This window comes from Hypanus sabinus, chromosome 5 (assembly GCF_030144855.1).
Source record: "Hypanus sabinus isolate sHypSab1 chromosome 5, sHypSab1.hap1, whole genome shotgun sequence".
NCBI lineage: Eukaryota > Metazoa > Chordata > Chondrichthyes > Myliobatiformes > Dasyatidae > Hypanus > Hypanus sabinus.
The window spans coordinates 73,658,546-73,676,700 of record NC_082710.1 but is presented as its reverse complement, the minus strand read 5'-3'; the positions used below and the strand labels follow the sequence as shown (position 1 = coordinate 73,676,700).

The following is an 18,155-nucleotide window of genomic DNA, read 5'->3' as shown; positions in this document are numbered from 1 at the left end:
AATTGGGAGCTAAGCAAATCACTTCATCTGCATACCATCCAGAATCGCAAGGTGCCTTGGAGAGGTTTCATTCTACCCTCAATAATATGATTAGGACATTTTGTGTGGAAAATGAAAGTGACTGGGATGAGGGTATAAACTTACTTTTATTTGTAGTAAGGGAATCGGTACAGGAATCTTTAGGTTTTAGTCCATTTGAACTTGTGTTTGGGCATAGAGTTAGAGGACCTTTAGCTTTATTGAAAGAACAGTGGATTAGTAAGGAAGTACACACTAATTTGTTGGACTACGTTTTGAAATTTAAGGACAGGTTCCATAAAGCTTGTAGCTTAGCTAAGGAAAATTTAAAGTTGGCTCAGGAGAAAATGAAGAGTTGGTATGATAAAGAAGCTAGGATGAGGATGTTTAAGCCTGGAGATAAGGTGTTGGTTCTTTTCCCAGGGCAGACAAATCCTTTACAAGCTAGATTTCATGGTCCTTATGAAATTGTGTCTAAAATCAATGATGTGGATTATGTAATAAAAACTCCAGATCGTAGAAGGTCAACACAACTTTGCCATATAAATATGATAAAACCATATTTTAAGAAACAATCTGATACTGTGACTGTTGTGGTTAGTGAGAATGAGTTTGATTTAACTAGGAACATGATAGATGATTCATCTAACTTTCATTCTAAATCCAACAATCTTTCTGTTAGGTTACCAAATTCAACCATTCTGGAAAATATTGACGAGAAATTAGCACATTTACAGCTAGAGCAGAAACAACAGATGAAGGAGTTAATTTTTAAGTATAAGGAGTTGATTCCAGATGTTCCGAGAAGGACTACTATAGCTTCACATGATGTAGATGTTGGAGATGCCAAACCTATTAAACAACATCCATCTAGGATGAACATAGAAAAATGTGAACTTGTTGAGAAAGAAATTGAATATATGTTAGAGAATAATATCATTAGACATTCTAACTCAAATTGGAGTTTGCCATATGTTATGGTGCCAAAACCAGATGGTAGTATTAGGTTTTGTACGGATTATAGGAAGGTGAATTCATATATTTATTGTTGCCTGAATACATAGCAATAGATAGGCTAAATGTGAGCATTTTTTCCCACTGAGGTTGGGTGAAGCCAGAAGGAGAGATCATGAGTTATGGAAAAAAGGTGAAATGTTTAAGTGTGAAGTTGTGGAACTCACTGCCAGTGGAAGTGGTATACTTGAGTTTGATTTCAACATAAGAAGAGAAATTTAGATAGGTAGTGTACATGGATGAGAGGGGTTCAGGTGCAGGTCAATGGGACAAAACAGATTAATAGTTCAGTGTGGACTAGATGGTCTGATGGGCCTCTTTCTTTGCTGTAGCCTTCTGAAACTCTGACTCTAAGTGTGATTGATTTTGTTCTCAAAGGTGCTGGCAACTGAATGTCCTCTTCTAGCTATGAGATCATATTATTTTATAACTGCTGCAGCTCATTAATTATAGATTTATGGATATTTAAATTAACTGTATTGAAAAATGGTGAGCAATTTCAGAGTCTAGTAGCCCAGCTGAGAACTAACTGATCTCAGTTTGAATGAATAGGTCTCAAAGTTTGAGACTTCACAGATGTGGGTTCAGTCCAATCCAAAGTTTTGCGCTAGAGCTGGAACATTAGCTGGATTGTCATTTGCAAGTTTTTTCGTTATTCAGTCTTGTCTTCTGTTATCAATTTTAGGACTGTCCAAACATCATTTTCAGGACAGGTCCCAAGCCACCTCCTGCCCTACTCTTCAGCTGTCAAACAGGAATTGGACGTTCTAATCTTGGAATGGTGATAGGTGCACTGATCATAGCCCACAGAACAACATTTCCTCAAATGGAAAGGTAAGACTTGAAACAACTGTCATTCTGCAAGGTGATAAATAAACCATGCAGCGGTGACATTTCAGTTCATAGTAATAACAGCACAATGCTCCAGGAGCCCAATTGACACAACAGGACAGTAACACATAAAATGTCGGCCCCTCAATAACAAGTATACCACTTTGGACTGCCTACCTAGGGAACTGCGTGGAGAGTTGAAAAGCAGGGCTTCAAGGGTTGTAATCTCTGGATTGCTGTTAATGCCACTTGCCACTGAAGGTAAGAATAGGCTGAATTGGCATATAAATGTGCGGCTCATGAATTGGTTCAGGAGGCAGGGTGTCAGACATCTGCATAGTTAAGATCTGTTCGGGGGAAGATATGACCTGCACAAAACGGAAGGGTTACACCAGAACTTGAGGAGGACAAATGTAAAACTGCTAGGCATACTCAAAGTCACCTGAGCAACATGGACTACATTGCAGAGTTCTGAGAGAGGTTGCAGAAGAGATAACGGATGCATTGGTCATCATCTTTCAAGAATCACTTGATTCTGGCATGGTCCCAGAGGACTGGGGAATTGCAAATGTCACTCTACTAATTAAGAAGGGAGGAAAGCAAAAGAAAAGAAATTATAGGCCAGTTAGCCTAACCTCAGTGGCTGGGAAAATGTTGGAGTCAATTATTAAGGATGAGGTTGCAAGGTATTTGGAAACTAATGATAAAATAAGTCAAGGTCAGTGTGGTTTCTGTGAAGGGAAGTCTTGCCTGACAAATCTGTTGAAGCTCTTCAAGGAAGTAACAAGCAGGGTGGACAAAAGAGAGGCCGTGGATGTCAGTTACTTGGATTTTCAGAAGGTATTTGATAAGGTGCCACACATGAGGCTGCTTAACGAGATAAAATCCTATGGCCTTAGAGGAAAGATACTGGCATGGATAGAGGTATGGCTGACAAGCAGGAGGCAGTAAGTGGGAATAAAAGGGGTCTTTCTGGTTGACTGCAAGTAACTAGTGGTGTTCCTCAGGAGTCAGAATTGGGACCACTGCTTTTCACATTGTTAGTCAGTGATTTAGATAGTGGAATTGATGGTGTGGTGGCAAAGTTTGCAGATGAGATTATATGAAGGTAGGTAGTGCAATGCAATTGCAGCAGGACTTAAACAAATTGGAAGAATGGGCAAGAAAGTGGGAGATGGAATACAGTGTTGGGAAATGTGTGATAATGCATTTTTGTAAAAAAAAACCAGCAGTGTGAACTATCATCTAAATGGCAAGAAAGTTCAAACATCAGAGGTGAAGAGAGACATATGCAGAGTCCTTGTGCAAGACTCCTAGAGGGTTAATTTACAGGTTGATTTGTATTAAAGGCAAATGCATTGTTGGCATTTATTTCAAGGGGAATAGAATATAAAAGTAAGGATATAATGCTGAGGCTTTAAACAACACTAGTCAGGCTGAACAGAGTATTGTTAAGAGTTTTATAACCATATAACAATTACAGCATGGAAACAAGCCATCTCGGCCCTTCTAGTCCATGCTGAACGCTTACTCTCACCTAGTCCCACTGACCCACACTCAGCCCATAACCCTCCTTTCCTTTCCTGTCCATATACCTATCCAATTTTGCTTTAAATGACAAAACCGAACCTGCCTCTACCACTTCTACTGGAAGTTCACTCCACACAGCTACCACTCTCTGAGTAAAGAAATTCCCCCTCATGTTACCCTTAAACTTTTGCCCCCTAAGTCTCAACTCATGTCCTCTTGTTTGAATTTCCCCTACTCTCAATGGAAAAAGCCTATCCACGTCAAATCTATCTATCCCCCTTATAATTTTAAATACCTCTATCAAGACCCCCTTCAACCTTCTACGCTCCAAAGAATAAAGACCTAACTAGTTGAACCTTTCCCTGTAACTTAGGTGCTGAAACCCAGGTAACATTCTAGTAATCCTTCTCTGTACTCTCTCTATTTTGTTGACATCTTTCCTATAAATTGGTGAACAGAACTGTACACAATACTCCAAATTCGGCCTTACCAAAGCCTTGTACAATTTTAACATTACATCCCAACTCTTGTACTCAATTCTCTGATTTATAAAGGCCAACATACCAAAAGCTTTCTTCACCACCCTATCCACATGAGATTCCACCTTCAAGGAACTATGCACCATTATTCTTAGATCACTCTGTTCTACTGCATTCTTCAATGCCCTACCATTTATCATGTATGTCCTATTTGGATTATTCCTACCAAAATGTAGCACCTCACACTTATCAGCATTAAACTCCATCTGCCATCACTCATCCCACTCTTCTAACTGGCCTAAATCTCTCTGCAAGCTTTGAAAACCCACTTCATTATCCACAACTCCACCTACCTTAGTATCATCTGCATACTTACTGATCCAATTTACCACCCCATCATCCAGATCATTAATGTATATGAAAAACAACATTGGACCCAGTACAGATCCCTGAGGAAAACCACTAGTATTCGGCCTCCAATCTGACAAACAGTTATCCACCACTACTCTCTGGCATCTCCCATCCAGCCACTGTTGAATCCATTTTACTACTTCAATATTAATAACTAACGATTGAACCTTCCTAACTAACCTTCCATGTGGAACCTTGTCAAAGGCCTTACTAAAGTCCATATAGACAACATCCACTGCTCTACTCTCGTCACCTTTCCTCGTAACGTCTTCAAAAAATACAATAAGATTTGTCAAACATAACCTTCCATGCACAAATCCACGTTGACTGTTCCTAATCAGACCCTGTCTATCCAGATAATTATGTATACCATCTCTAAGAATACTTTCCATTAATTTACCCACCACTGACGTTAAACTGACAAGCCTATAATTGCTAGGTTCACTCTTAGAACCCTTTTTAAACAATGGAACCACATGGGCAATACGCCAATACTCCGGCACCATCCCCGTTTCTAATGACATTTGAAATATTTCTGTCAGAGCCCCGGCTATTTCTACACTAACTTCCCTCAAGGTCCTAGGGAATATCCTGTCAGGATCCGGAGATTTATCCACTTTTATATTCCTTAAAAGCACCAGTACTTCCTCCTCTTTAATCATCATAGTTTCCATAACTTCCCTACGTGTTTCCCTTACCTTACATAATTCCATATCCTTCTTCTTGGTGAATACCAAAGAAAAGAAATTGTTCAAAATCTCCCCCCATCTGTTTCGGCTCCACATATAGCTGTCCACTCTGATTCTTTAAGGGACCAATTTTATCCCTCACTATCCTTTTGCTATTAATATAACTGTAGAAACCCTTTGGATTTATTTTCACCTTACTTGCCAAAGCAACCTCGTATCTTCTTTTAGCTTTTCTAATTTCTTTCTTAAGATTCTTCTTACATTCGTTATATTCCTCGAGCACCTCATTTACTCCATGCTGCCTATATTTATTGTATATATGAGGTTTAGGAAGCAAGGATCAGATGGGTCTATTGAGGAATATAGGGTAGCAAGAAAGGAGCTTAAGGGGCTGAGAAGAGCAAGAAGGGGGCATGAGAAGGCCTTGGCGAGTAGGGTAAAGGAAAACCCCAAGGCATTCTTCAATTATGTGAAGGACAAAAGGATGACAGGAGTGTAGGTAGGACCGATTAGAGATAAAAGTGGGAAGATGTGCCTGGAGGCTGTGGAAGTGAGCAAGGTCCTCAATGAATACTTCTCTTCGGTATTCACCACTGAGAGGGAACCTGATGACGGTGAGGACAATATTAGTGAGGTTGATGTTCTGGAGCATGTTGATATTAAGGGAGAGGAGGTATTGGAGTTGTTAAAATACATTAGGATGGATAAGTCCTCGGGGCCTGATGGAATATTCCCCAGGCTGCTCCACGAGGTGAGGGAAGAGATTGCTGAGCCTCTGGCTAGGATCTTTATGTCCTCATTGTCCACGGGAATGGTACCGGAGGATTGGAGGGAGGTGAATGTTGTCCCCTTGTTAAAAAAGATAGTAGGATAGTCCAGGTAATTATAGATCAATGAGTCTTACGTCTGTGGTGGGAAAGCTGATGGAAAAGATTCTTAGAGATGGGATCTATGGGCATTTAGAATATCATAGTCTGATCAGGGACAGTCAGCATGGCTTTGTGAAGGGCAGATTGTGTCTAACAAGCCTGATAGAGTTCTTTGAGGAGGTGACCAGGCATATAGATGTGAGTAATGCAGTGGATGTGATCCACATGGATTTTAGTAAGGCATTTGACAAGGTTCCACACGATAGGCTTATTCAGAAAGTCAGAAGGCATGGGGATCCAGGGAAGTTTGCCCAGGTGGATTCAGAATTGGTTTGCCTGCAGAAGGCAGAGGGTTGTGGTGGAGGGAGTACATTCAGATTGGAGGGTTGTGACTAGTGGTGTCCCACAAGGATCTGTTCTGGGACCTCTACTTTTTGTGATTTTTATTAACGACATGGATGCGGGGGTAGGAGGGTGGGTTGGCAAGTTTGCAGACGATACGAAGGTTGGTGGTATTGTAGATAGTGTAGAGGATTGTTAAAGATTGCAGAGAGACATTGATAGGATGCAGAAGTGGGCTGAGAAGTGGCAGATAGAGTTCAACCCGGAGAAATGTGAGGTGGTACACTTTGGAAGGACAAACTCCAAGGCAGAGAGTTTGTAGATCCCTCCAAGGCAGGGATCTACATGTCCACAGATCCCTGAAAATTAGATAGGGTAGATAGGGTAGTTAAGAAAGCTAAGGGTGTTAGCTTTCATAAGTCAAGGGATAGAGTTTAAGAGACGCGATATAATGATGCAGCTCTATAAAACTCTAGTTAGACACTTAGAATACTCTGTCCCCTTCTGGTCACCTCAGGATGTGGAAGCATTGGAAAGGGTACAGAGGAGATTTACCATGATGCTGCCTGGTTTAGAGAGTATGGATTATGATCAGAGATTGAGGGAGCTAGGGCTTTACTCTTTGGAGAGAAGAAGGATGAGAGGAGACATGATAGAGGTGTACAAAATATTGAGAGGAATAGACAGTGGACAGCCAGCGCCTCTTCCCCAGGGCACCACTGCTCAGTACAAGAGGACATGGCTTTAAGGTAAGGGGAGGGAAGTTCAAGGGGGATATTAGAGGAAGGTTTTTCACTCAGAGAGTGGTTGGTGCGTGGAATGCACTGCCTGAGTCAGTGGTGGAGGCAGATACACTAGTGAAGTTTAAGAGACTGCTAGACAGGTATATGGAGGAATTTAAGGTGGGGGGTTATATGGGAGGCAGGGATTGAGGGTCGGCACAACATTGTGGGCCGAAGGGCCTGTAATGTGCCGTACTATTCAATGTTCTATATTCTATGTTATATATCACTCTTTTCCCTAACCAAATTTCCAATATCCCTTGAAAACCATGGCTCTCTCAAACTTTTAACCTTTCCTTTCAACCTAACAGGAACATAAAGATTCTGTACCCTCAAAAGTTCACCTTTAAATGACCGCCATTTCTCTATTACATCCTTACCGTAAAACAAATTGTCCCAATCCACTCCTTCTAAATCCTTTTGCATTTCCTCAAAGTTAGCCTTTCTCCAATCAAAAATCTCAGTCCTGGGTGGGTCCAGTCCTATCCTTTTCCATAATTATATTGAAACTAATGGCATTGTGATCACTGGACCCGACACATACCTCTGTCACCTGACCTATTTCATTCCTTAACAGAAGATCCAACACTGCCCCTTCTCTAGTTGGTACCTCTATGTATTGCTGCAAAAAACTATCCTGCATACAGTTTACAAACTCCAAACCATCCATTCCTTTTACAGTATGGGCTTCCCAGTCTATGGGTGGAAAATTAAAATCTCCCACAATCACAACCCTGTGCTTACTACAAATATCTGCTATCTCCTTGCAAATTTGCTCCTACAATTCTCGCTCCCCATTAGGTGATCTATAACACACACCTATATGTGCTACTACACCTTTCCCATTCCTCAATTCCACCCAAATAGTCTCCCTAGATGAGCCTGCTAACCTATCCTGCCAGAGCACCGCTGTAATATTTTCTCTGACATGCAACCCAACACCTCCCCCTCTTGTCCCTCTGATTCTATCACACCTGAAGCAACGAAATCCAGGAATATTTAGTTGCCAATCACACCCCTCCTGCAACCATGTTTCACTAATAGCTACAACATCATATTTCCAGGTATCAATCCATGCTCTAAGCTCATCCACCTTTCTTACAATGCTCCTAGCATCAAAATAAATGCATTTAAGAAATTCTCCACCTCCTCCTCTCTGTTTATCTCTAACAGTACAAAGAACTTTACTGTCTTCTTTTTCTTCCTTCTCCCATACATCTGTTCCTACACTCTGGTACCCCTGCCCCCTCGTATCTAGTTTAAATCCACTGGAGCCTCTCTAGCAAATCTACCTGCAAGAATATTTGTCCCCCTCCAGTTCAGATGTAAATGGCTCCGCCGGAACAGATCCCACCTTCACTGGAAAACTGCCCAATTATCTATAAATCTGAAGCCCTCCCTCTTGCACCATGTCTTCAGCCACGTGTTGATCTGCACTAACTTTCTATTTCTAAACCCACCTGCACGTGGCACTGGTAGCAATCCTGAGATTGCTATCCTGGAGGTCCTGTCCTTTAACTTGGTCCTAGCTCCCTAAACTCACCTTTCAGGACCTCCTCACCCTACCCATGTCATTGGTCTCTACATGGACCACGACGTCTGGCTGCTCACCCTCCCTCTTGAGAATACTGAGAACTCGATCCGAGATATCGGGGACACTGGCACCAGGGATGCACAGACCATCCAGGATTCTCGATCTCTTCCACAGAACCTTCCATCTGTCCCCCTAACTATCGAATCCCCTATCACTACTGCTCTCCTCTTTTCCCTCCTTCCCTTCTGAGCTGAGGGTCCAGTCTCGGTGCCAGAGACACAACCACTGCAACTTGTTGCTGGTAGGTCGTCCCCACCAACAGTATCCAAAACAGTATACTTATTGTTGATGGGAACAGACACAGGGGTGCTCTGCTCTTCCCCTTCCCTCTCCTGACAGTCACCCAACTACCTGTCTCCTGACTCCTAGGGGTGACTGTCTCCCTGAAACTCCTGTCTATTTCTGCCTCCCGAATGATCCGAAGTTCATCCAGTTCCAGCTCCAGTTCCCTGACACGGTATGTCAGGAGCTGCAGCTGGATGCACCTTTTGCAGGTGTAGTCATCAGGGACAGCTGTGTTCATCCTGACTTCCCACATACTGCAAATGGACCACTCGACTGCCCTAACTGCTGCCTCCATTACCTACTCCTAATCTAATTAGATTACTTAAAGGAGCTTACCCAGCCTTACCTCACCTGGAGTGAAGCTCGTACTCAGCCTCTGCTCACTTTTTAAATTCCCCTGCAGATATCAGAGGCCGACTTCCACGCACTTGCGCAGTTGTGCCCCGTTCAAACCTCGCCTCTGCCTGTTCTCGCCTCTGCCTGATTGATCCAAAGCTGTCCCACTCTGCCTCAGTCCACTCCGACAATGGCCGCTGTATATGGCAGTCTTCCTTTTTAAACCTTTGGTGCACTACGTCACGCGCCTGCGCAGTCTAGCCTCTTTGCTGTGATCAGTTAAAAAAAAGCTTCTCTCCGAGCTTCTTTTATCTCTTCCCTCTCCACCTCTTGCTGTGATTTAAAAAAAAATGAGCCCCATATCTCAGCAAGGATGTGTTGTTATCAGAGGAGGTTCATGACGATGATTCCAGGAATGAAGGAGTTAACTTATGAGTAGCTTTTGGCAGCTTTGGTCCTGTACTCACTGGAATTTAGAAGAATGTGGAAGGAATTTCATTGAAACCTACCAAATGTTGAAAGGACTAGATTGGGTGGATGTGGAGAGGATGTTTCCTGTGGCGGAGGTATCCAGAATTAGAGGACACAGCCTCAAAATTGAGTGGTGACCTTTTAGAACAGAACTAAGGAGGAATTTTTCATCCAGCGAGTAGTGAATCTGTGAAATTGTCTGCCACAGACTGCAGTGGAGGCCGTCTGTGGGTATATTTAAGGCGGAAGTTGATCGTTTCCTGATCAGTCAGGGCATCAAAGGATATGGTGAAAAAGCAGGAGTATGGTCTTGAGAGGGATCCAGGATCAGCCACGATGGAATGGTGGAGTGAACTTAATGGGCTGAATGGCCTAATTCTGCTCCTATGTCCATGTTTTATCCATGCGGGCAGATTTGCTAGAACTGTTGGGGAGGGTTTAACCTAGTTAGGCAGGGGTCATTGAGAACCAGAGTAATATGTAGAGGATAAAGAGTTCATATATTGGTAGATGCAACATGTAGAGAGTGTGAGGAAGGATCACCCATTGATGGGGCAAAATTGCAGGTAGTGGGATAGGCTGAGGTATGTGTTTCTAAAGCAAGCTGTATCAGGAACAATGGTGTTGAAATAGTAGCATGGCCAGTACATGAAACTATAATGCTTTGGATATTACAGTATAGAAACCTTGTGGGTAGAGTTAAGAAAATGCAAGGGTAAAAAGACCCTGATGGGTGTTAAATACAAGCCTCCAAAGAGTAACCAGGAGGTGGGATACCAATTACAATGGGAGATAGAAAAGGCATGTAAGATGGGAAATGTTATGATAGTCAACATGCAGATAGACTGGGAAAATTAGGTTGGTGCTGGATCCCAGGAGATGGAGCTTGTAGAATGCCTACAAGATTACTTTTTTGAGCAGCTTGTGGCTGAGTCCATGAGCAGGAAGGCAATTCTGGAATGGGTGTTGCATAATGAACCAGGTTTACTTATGGAGCTTAAGGTAAATGAACGCTTGAGAGCTAGTGATCGTGATATTATAGAATTCACTCTGCAATTTGAGAAGGAGAAGCTAAAGTCAGGTGTATCAAATGATGTAAAAGGAATTTCAAAGCCTGTGAGAGAAGCTGACCAGAGCTGATTGGAAGGGACGCTAGTAGGGATGGCAGCAGAACAGCAATGGCTGGAGTATTTGGGGGCAATTCAGAAGGCACAGGACAGTTAGATTCCAATGAGGAAGGAGTTTTTACAAAGAGAGGATGAAGCAACCATGGCTGGCAGGAGATCCTTCCTATATAGCATAAAAGGAAAAGAGATGGTATATAATATAGCAAAAATTAGTGTGAGTTAGAAGATTGAGAGGCTTTTAAAAACAACTGAAGGCAAGTGAAAAATCCAGGAGAGAAAAGATGAAATATGGAAGTAAACTAGCCAATAATATCAAAAATGATACCAAAGTTGTTTCAGATATATGAAGAGTAAAAGAGCCAAGAGCTGATATCAGACTGCTGGAAATTGATACTGGAGAGGTAATAGTAGGGTACAAAGAAAAGGCAGATAAACTTAATAAGTATTTTGCATCAATCTTTACTATAGATGACACTGGCAGCATGAAGAAATTGAAAAGTGTCAGGTGTGAATGCAGATGTTATTACTACGGAGAAGGTGCTTGGAAAGCTGAAAGGTCTGGAGGTAGAAGAGTCAACTGCACCAGATGGACTACACCTCAGGGTTCTGTAAGAGGTAGCTGAAGAGATTGTGGAGGCATTAGAAATGATGGTCCCAGTGCATTCTTTAAGAAAAGAGGGAGGCAGAACAAAGTAAATCATTGGCCATTTAGTCTGACTTCAGTGGCTGGAAAGATGTTGGCGTCCATTGTTAAGGATGGCATATTGGGATGCTTAGAAGCACAGGATGAAATAAGCCTAAGTATGGTTTCCTTAAAGGGAAGTCTTGCCTGTTGGAATTCTCCGAGGAAATAATAGGCAGGATAAACAAACTGAATCTTGTTTATGCAGATTTTCAGAAAGCATTTAACAAGGTGCCACACATGGGGCTACTTAACAAGGTAAGAGCCCATGGTACATCAAGAAAGATATTTGCATGGATAGAAGATTGGCAGATGGGCAAGAAGCAAGGAGTAGGATTAAAGGGGGCTTTTTCTAGTTGGTTTCCAGTGACTAGTGGTATGCTGCAGGGGTCGGTGTTTGTTCTGCTTTTACGTTGCATGTCAATGATTTGGATGGCTGAATTGATGGGTTTGTGGCTAAGTTTGCAGATGATACAAAGGTAGTGGACGGAGACAATAGTGTTGAGGAAGCACATTCCTGTTAGGGAGAAGGGTAAACATTCCGAGTTCAGTGAACCCTAGCTGATATGACATTTTGAGGCTCTTGTAAGGAAAAAGAAGAAAGCCACATCATATTTAGGCAACTGGGTACGAAAGAATCCCTCAACAAATACAAAAGGTTTAAGACCAGGAAGGCAAAAGAGGATATGAAGTGGATTTAGCAGGCAGTGTTAAAGATAATCCCAAGAGGTTTTTCAGCTAGACTAATAGAGACCAGATTAGACCATAAAACATAGTAGCAGATTTAGGTCATTCAGCCTAAATTTGGGCCTTCAGGCATGGAGTGGAGGCCTGGAATGTAGATATCCTTTGTCATCCTTTGCTAAGCCCTAATCTGACCTACAACTTTCCACATTAGTGCCCTAAACCCTAACTTGACCTCTATCTCTAACTCTCCCCTCAATTCCCATAATCATCCCTACAAACTTATAAAAGCCACAGTATGGACCATGGTCTTGACAGCAAATTCCCAAAGATTTACCAGACATGACCTCCCATGTACAATGCATGAGAACATTAGACAAGAACAGGCCATTCGGCCCAACAAAGCTTGCCAAATTCCTATTCACATCCTGTGTTGAAATAACTATCAAGTTTGGATTTGAAAGTCTCTAAGGTACTACTCACAACTAGATGGTTTGTTCCATGTGTCCACAACTTGCTCTGTAAAGAAATGCTTCCTGACATTAGTCTGAAATTTCCCCAAAACCAGTCTCCACCTCTGGCCCCATGGCCTTGTTAATGGATTAATTTTAAAGTAGCAGCTGGCATCCACTTTACCCATAATGATTTTGAGCAATGGAATGGAGGGAAGTTCTCATGCAGGGGTAGGCAATCATGGCTGACAAGGGACTGCATAAAAGCCAATGAAAGGACATAGAAGATAGCAAAAGTGAGTGGGAAGTTGATGATTTGGAAGCTTTTAAAATCCAAAAAAAGGCAACTAAAAAAGTTATAAGAATGTAAAAGATGAAATATCGAGGCAGACAAGCTAATAACATAAAGCAGGATACCAAAAGCTTTTCAGTTATAAAAGAGTAAAAGGGAGGTTAGAGTTGATATTAGACAAGTGTGAGGTGATGCATTTTGGACAGACAAATTAGGGTATGGCCTCCAGAGTGAATGGCAAGGCACTGAAGCATATTGTGGAACAAAGGACCTGGGCCAGAAGGGCATCATTTATAGAAGGTGGCCAGACAAGTAGATAGGGTGGGGAAGAAGGTGTTTAGCATGCTAGCCTTCATTAGTCAGGGCATCGAATTTTGCAGTAGGACATTATGTTGCTGTTGTAAAAATCCTGGGAGGCCACTCTTGGAGCAATGTGAACAGTTTTGCTCACTCTATTATAGGAAGGACATTGTGAAGCTGGAGAGGAACTGCACAGACTAGAGGGCCTGAGTTAGAGGTTGAATTTGCTTATTCCCTACAGTGCAGAAGAAATATGAGTGTGCTCATGTGTTTATAAAATCACGAAGGATATGGATAAGCTGGAAGTCAGTCTTTTCCCCAGGGTTGGGGAGGGTAGAACTAAAGGATGTAGCAATGTACTACACACAGAGCTAGAGATAACGACACGCAGTCTGTAAGTTGCCCTCGAGACTAGTTTATTCAAACTTCACAGCACTGGCTTTTACGCAGTTCCATTCCCGCCCTCTCTGGGTGGAATGACGTCAGAGGTGCATTACAAAAGTCTCTTCCCGCGTGCAGGCTTTCTCCCCTTGCTGGTGAAGAAGAAGGCCCAGCGCCATTTTGTGAGCCAGTTTGCATGCGTAGAAAGTGGGACGCCACATAACCCGCCCCCCCTCCAGAACCAGCGATACACCCCCCCAATATCCACAGTCTGGATCAGTCTCTGTTTGGGCGGTCTGCCTCTGCGCCGCAGTCCCTGAACCTAGACCGGCTACGCCAAGTCCACATGGGCCGGTTTGAGTTGGTCCACTGTGAAAACCTCCTCTTTCCCCCCAATGTCCTGAACGTATGTGGACCCGTTGTTGTTGATCACCCTGAATGGCCCCTTGTACGGCCGCTGTAGCAGTGCCCGGTGTCCGCCCCTTCGTACAAATACAAACTTACAGTTCTGCAGGTCTTTGGGTATGCAAGTCGGGATCTGTCCATGTTGTGAAGTTGGCACGGGGGCCAGGTTGCCGAGCTGTTCGCGTAGTCTGTCCAGGACTTCTGCGGGTTCTTCCTCTTGCCCCCTTGGGGCTGGTATGAACTCTCCTGGGACGACCAGGTGCGCGCCGTACACCAGCTCAGCTGATGAGGTGTGTAGATCCTCTTTGGGCGCTGTGCGGATTCCAAGCAGGACCCAGAGAAGCTCGTCCACCCAGTTAGGTCCTCTCAGGCGGGCCATGAGAGCCAACTTCAAGTGACGGTGGAAACGTTCCACTAGTCAGTTCGACTGTGGGTGGTAGGCAGTTGTGTGGTGTAGCTGCGTTCCCAACAGGCTAGCCACAGCGGACCACAGGCTGGAGCTGAACTGGGCGCCTCTGTCGGAGGTAATGTGGGCCAGTATCCTGAAGCGTGCTATCCAGGTTGCAATCAGCACTCGGGCGCAGGAATTGACCGTGGTGTTGGTGAGCGGGACAGCCTCTGGCCACCTCGTGAACCGGTCTACCATAGTTAGAAGGTACCACGCTGCTTGTGACACTGGCAGGGGCCCCATGATATCCACGTAAATGTGGTCAAACGTCCAGCGGGTGAGTTCGAAATGCTGCGGCGGGGCTTTAGTGTGCCACTGCACCTTGGCTGTTTGGCACTGCGCCCACGTTTTGGCCCATTCACTGACCTGCTTGTGAAGTCTGTGCCACGCGAACTTGCTGGACACCATCCGGATGGTTGTCCTGATAGATGGGTGCGCCAGGCTCGCTGGGACGATGTGGCGAGGTTGGCCGGTAGCCACGTCGCACAGGAGGTGCCTATCACCTGGGCCTACGAGGAAGTCTTGCAGCTGCAAACCCGAGACTGCAGTCCTGTAGCTGGGCATTTCGTCGTCTGCCTGCTGCGCCTCCGCCAGTGCTGCATAGTCCACCCCCAGGGACAGGGCCTGGACAGCTGGTCTGGAGATTGCATCCGCCACGACATTGTCCTTTCCCAAGACATGCTGGATGTCCATCGTGTACTTGGAGATGTAGGACAGATGTCGCTGCTGGCAGGCCGACCAGGGATCGGACACCTTCATGAATGCGAAGTTCAAAAGTTTGTGGTCCGTGAACGTGGTCTACGAAGTACCTGAAATGCCGGATTACCAGATATAGTGCCAACAGCTCCTGGTCGAAGTTTGGGTTTGGGTGGCTGCTGAAGAACGCCAGGGGTTGCCAGCGCCCCTCGATGAGTTGCTCCAGCACCCCACTGACTGCTGTGTCGGATGCGTCCACTGTGAGGGCGGTCAGAATGTCCGTTCTGGGGTGCACCAGCATCGTGGCATCTGCCAAGGCTTCCTTGGCTTTAATGAAAGCGGCCGTGGCCTCATCATCCCAAGTACTGTCCTTGCCTTTACCCGACATCAGAGTGTACAAAGGGCTCATGATACAGGCTGCTGAGGGGAGGAAACAGTGGTAGAAGTTCACCATACTAACAAACTCCTGCAGGTCTTTGACTGTGTTGGGCTGGGCAAAACGGCGGATCACGTCTACCTTGGCGGGCAGAGGTGGTGCCCCATCCTTGGTAATCCTGTGGCCCATGAAGACGATGGTGTCGAGTCTGAACTGGCATTTGGCTGGGTTGATTGTGAGGCCGATATCACTCAGGCGGGAGTAGAGCAGGCGGAGGTGGGACAGATGCTCCTGATGACTACTGCTGGCTATGAGGATGTTGTCCAAATAGATGAACACAAGTCCAGGTCGCGTCCCACCACATCCATTAGCCGCTGGAATGTTTGTGCAGCATTCTTCAGGCTGAACAGCATTTGGAGGAATTCAAACAGGCCGAACGGGGTGATGAGTGCTGTTTTGGGGGTGCCTTCAGGGTGCACCAGGATTTAATGGTATCCCCGGACGAGGTCTACTTTGAAAAAGATGCTTGTAGGTTTGCTGCAAAGTCCTGTATGTGTGGCACGGGGTAGCAGTCTGGAGTTGTAGCCTCATTTGGTCTGTGGTAGTCGCCGCATGGTCTCCAACCCCCGGCTCCTTTGGGCACCATGTGCAGGGGGGAAGCCCATGGGCTGTCAGACTGCCATATGATCCCCAATTTCTCCATCCTCTTGAACTCCTCCTTCGCCAGGCGGAGCTTGTCCGGGGAGAGCCTTCGTGCGCGGGCATGGAGGGGTGGTCCCTTGGTCGGAATGTGGTGCTGAACGTGTCTGGGCATGGCTGCCGTGAACTGCGGTGCCAAAATTGATGGAAAGTCCGCCATGATTCTGGTGAATTCGTTGTCCGACAGCGTGATGGAGTCCAGGTGTGGGGCCAGCAACTCGGCTTCACCCAGGGAGAACATCTGGAAAGTCTCGGCATGTACCAGTCTTTTCCCTTGCAAGTCGACCAGCAGCCTGTGAGCTCGCAAGAAGTCCGCCCCCAGGTGTGGTTGGGCCACCGCGGCCAGTGTGAAGTCCCACGTGAACCGGCTGGTGCCGAACTGCAGCTGCACTGTGCGGGTGCCGTAGGTCCGTATCATGCTGCCGTTTGCGGCCCTCAGGGTGGGTTCTGGCTTCCTGTTGTGGGTGTCATACCTCGTCGGGGGTAAGATGCTGATTTCCGCTCCGGTGTCAACCAAGAAGTGGCGCCCCGACTGTTTGTCCCAGATGTACAAGAGACTATCCTGGTGGCCAGCCGCCATAGTCATTAGTGGCCACTGGCTCTGGCCCTTGCAGGGTGGGCGACAATGGCGGGCTTCTGTGCCCCACTGCTGGTGGTAGAAACACCACTGTTCATTGGCCTCTTCACACCTGCCTCTGTGTTATGTGCGCGACCTGGTCTGGTCTGCTGTTGGGCGCGTGGCTCGGTAATCTGACTGACAGACACCATGCTCTCCCTCTTGGCTTTCTACAGCACGTCTGCCTGGGCCGCCAACTATCGGGGGGGTCACTGAAATCTGCGTCGGCCAGCAGCAGATGTATGTCCTCTGGCAGTTGCTCCAGGAACGCTTGCTCAAACATAAGACAGGGTTGTGTCCTTCAGCCAGGGCCAGCATCTCGTTCATTAATGCTGACGGCGGCCTATCTCCCAAACAATCCAGGTGCAGCAAGCGGGCACTTCACTCACGCCGTGAGAGGACAAAGGACCCTATGAGCAGTGCTTTCAATGCTGCATATTTGCCTACTTCCGGGGGCGACTGTATGAAATCCTCAACCTGGGCGGCCGTCTCCTGGTCAAGGGAGCTCACCAAGTAATAGTAACACGTGGAATCAGAAGATATTTGCTGAATCTGGAACTGGGCTTCTGCTTGGTCAAACCACTCACGTGGTCGCAGCGTCCAGAAAGTTGGCAGTTTTAGCAAAACTGCGTGAACAGATGAAGAGTCGGTCATCTTTGGTCCAAATCCCGTTTGGACCATCAGGGTCACCAATGTAGCGATGTACTACATACAGAGCTAGAAATAACGACACGCAGTCTGTAAGTTGCTCTCAGGACTAGTTTATTCAAAATTCACAGCACTGGCTTTTACGCAGTTCCGCTCCCGCCCTCTCTGGGTGGAAATGACGTCAGAGGTGCATTACAAAAGTCTTTTCCCGCGTGCAGGCTTTCTTCCCTTGCTGGTGAAGAAGAAGGCCCAGCGCCATTTTGGGGCTGGACCCTCTGCCGACCCGCGCGCCATTTTGTGAGCCGGTTCACCTGCGTAGAAAGTGGGTCACCACAAGGACGTAGATAGAAGATAAGAGGCAGAGAGGTGACTTCTTCACACAGAGGGTAGTGAGTACCTGAATGAAGAAGTGGTCAAGGTGGCTACAATTAGCACCAGTTAAGAAACGTTTGTGTCAGTAGACAGAGGGGAGAGGTTTGGCTGTTTATGGGCTAAATGTGGGCAAGTGTGACTATCGGGGAGGCTGCTGTGGCCTGTGTAGACTGTTTGAGCTGTTTCTGTGCTGCATTGCTCTATAATGTTAAGGGTAAGTTATTGAGATGCTACAGCAGAAAATTAACCAAGGGCAGGGTTTATTTCTGAAACATTTAGAAGTTTGGCTGAGAGTCAGTAGGTGCGGTCACCCAGATCTCCGATAT

At 45.6% G+C, this 18,155-nt stretch overlaps 1 protein-coding gene across 1 annotated transcript in view; it reads left to right on the top strand.

Annotated features, from left to right (window-relative positions):
- Positions 1-18,155, top strand: part of LOC132394761 (paladin-like) — a gene marked incomplete at its 5' end in the record, with an annotated part of 332,204 nt that overhangs the window by 54,906 nt on the left and 259,143 nt on the right. Inside the window, 3 exons of the mRNA XM_059971170.1 lie at positions 1,718-1,866; positions 14,447-14,576; positions 17,606-17,754. Coding sequence (XP_059827153.1) covers positions 1,718-1,866; positions 14,447-14,576; positions 17,606-17,754 — 428 coding nt within the window. The remainder of the gene's footprint in view (positions 1-1,717; positions 1,867-14,446; positions 14,577-17,605; positions 17,755-18,155) is intronic.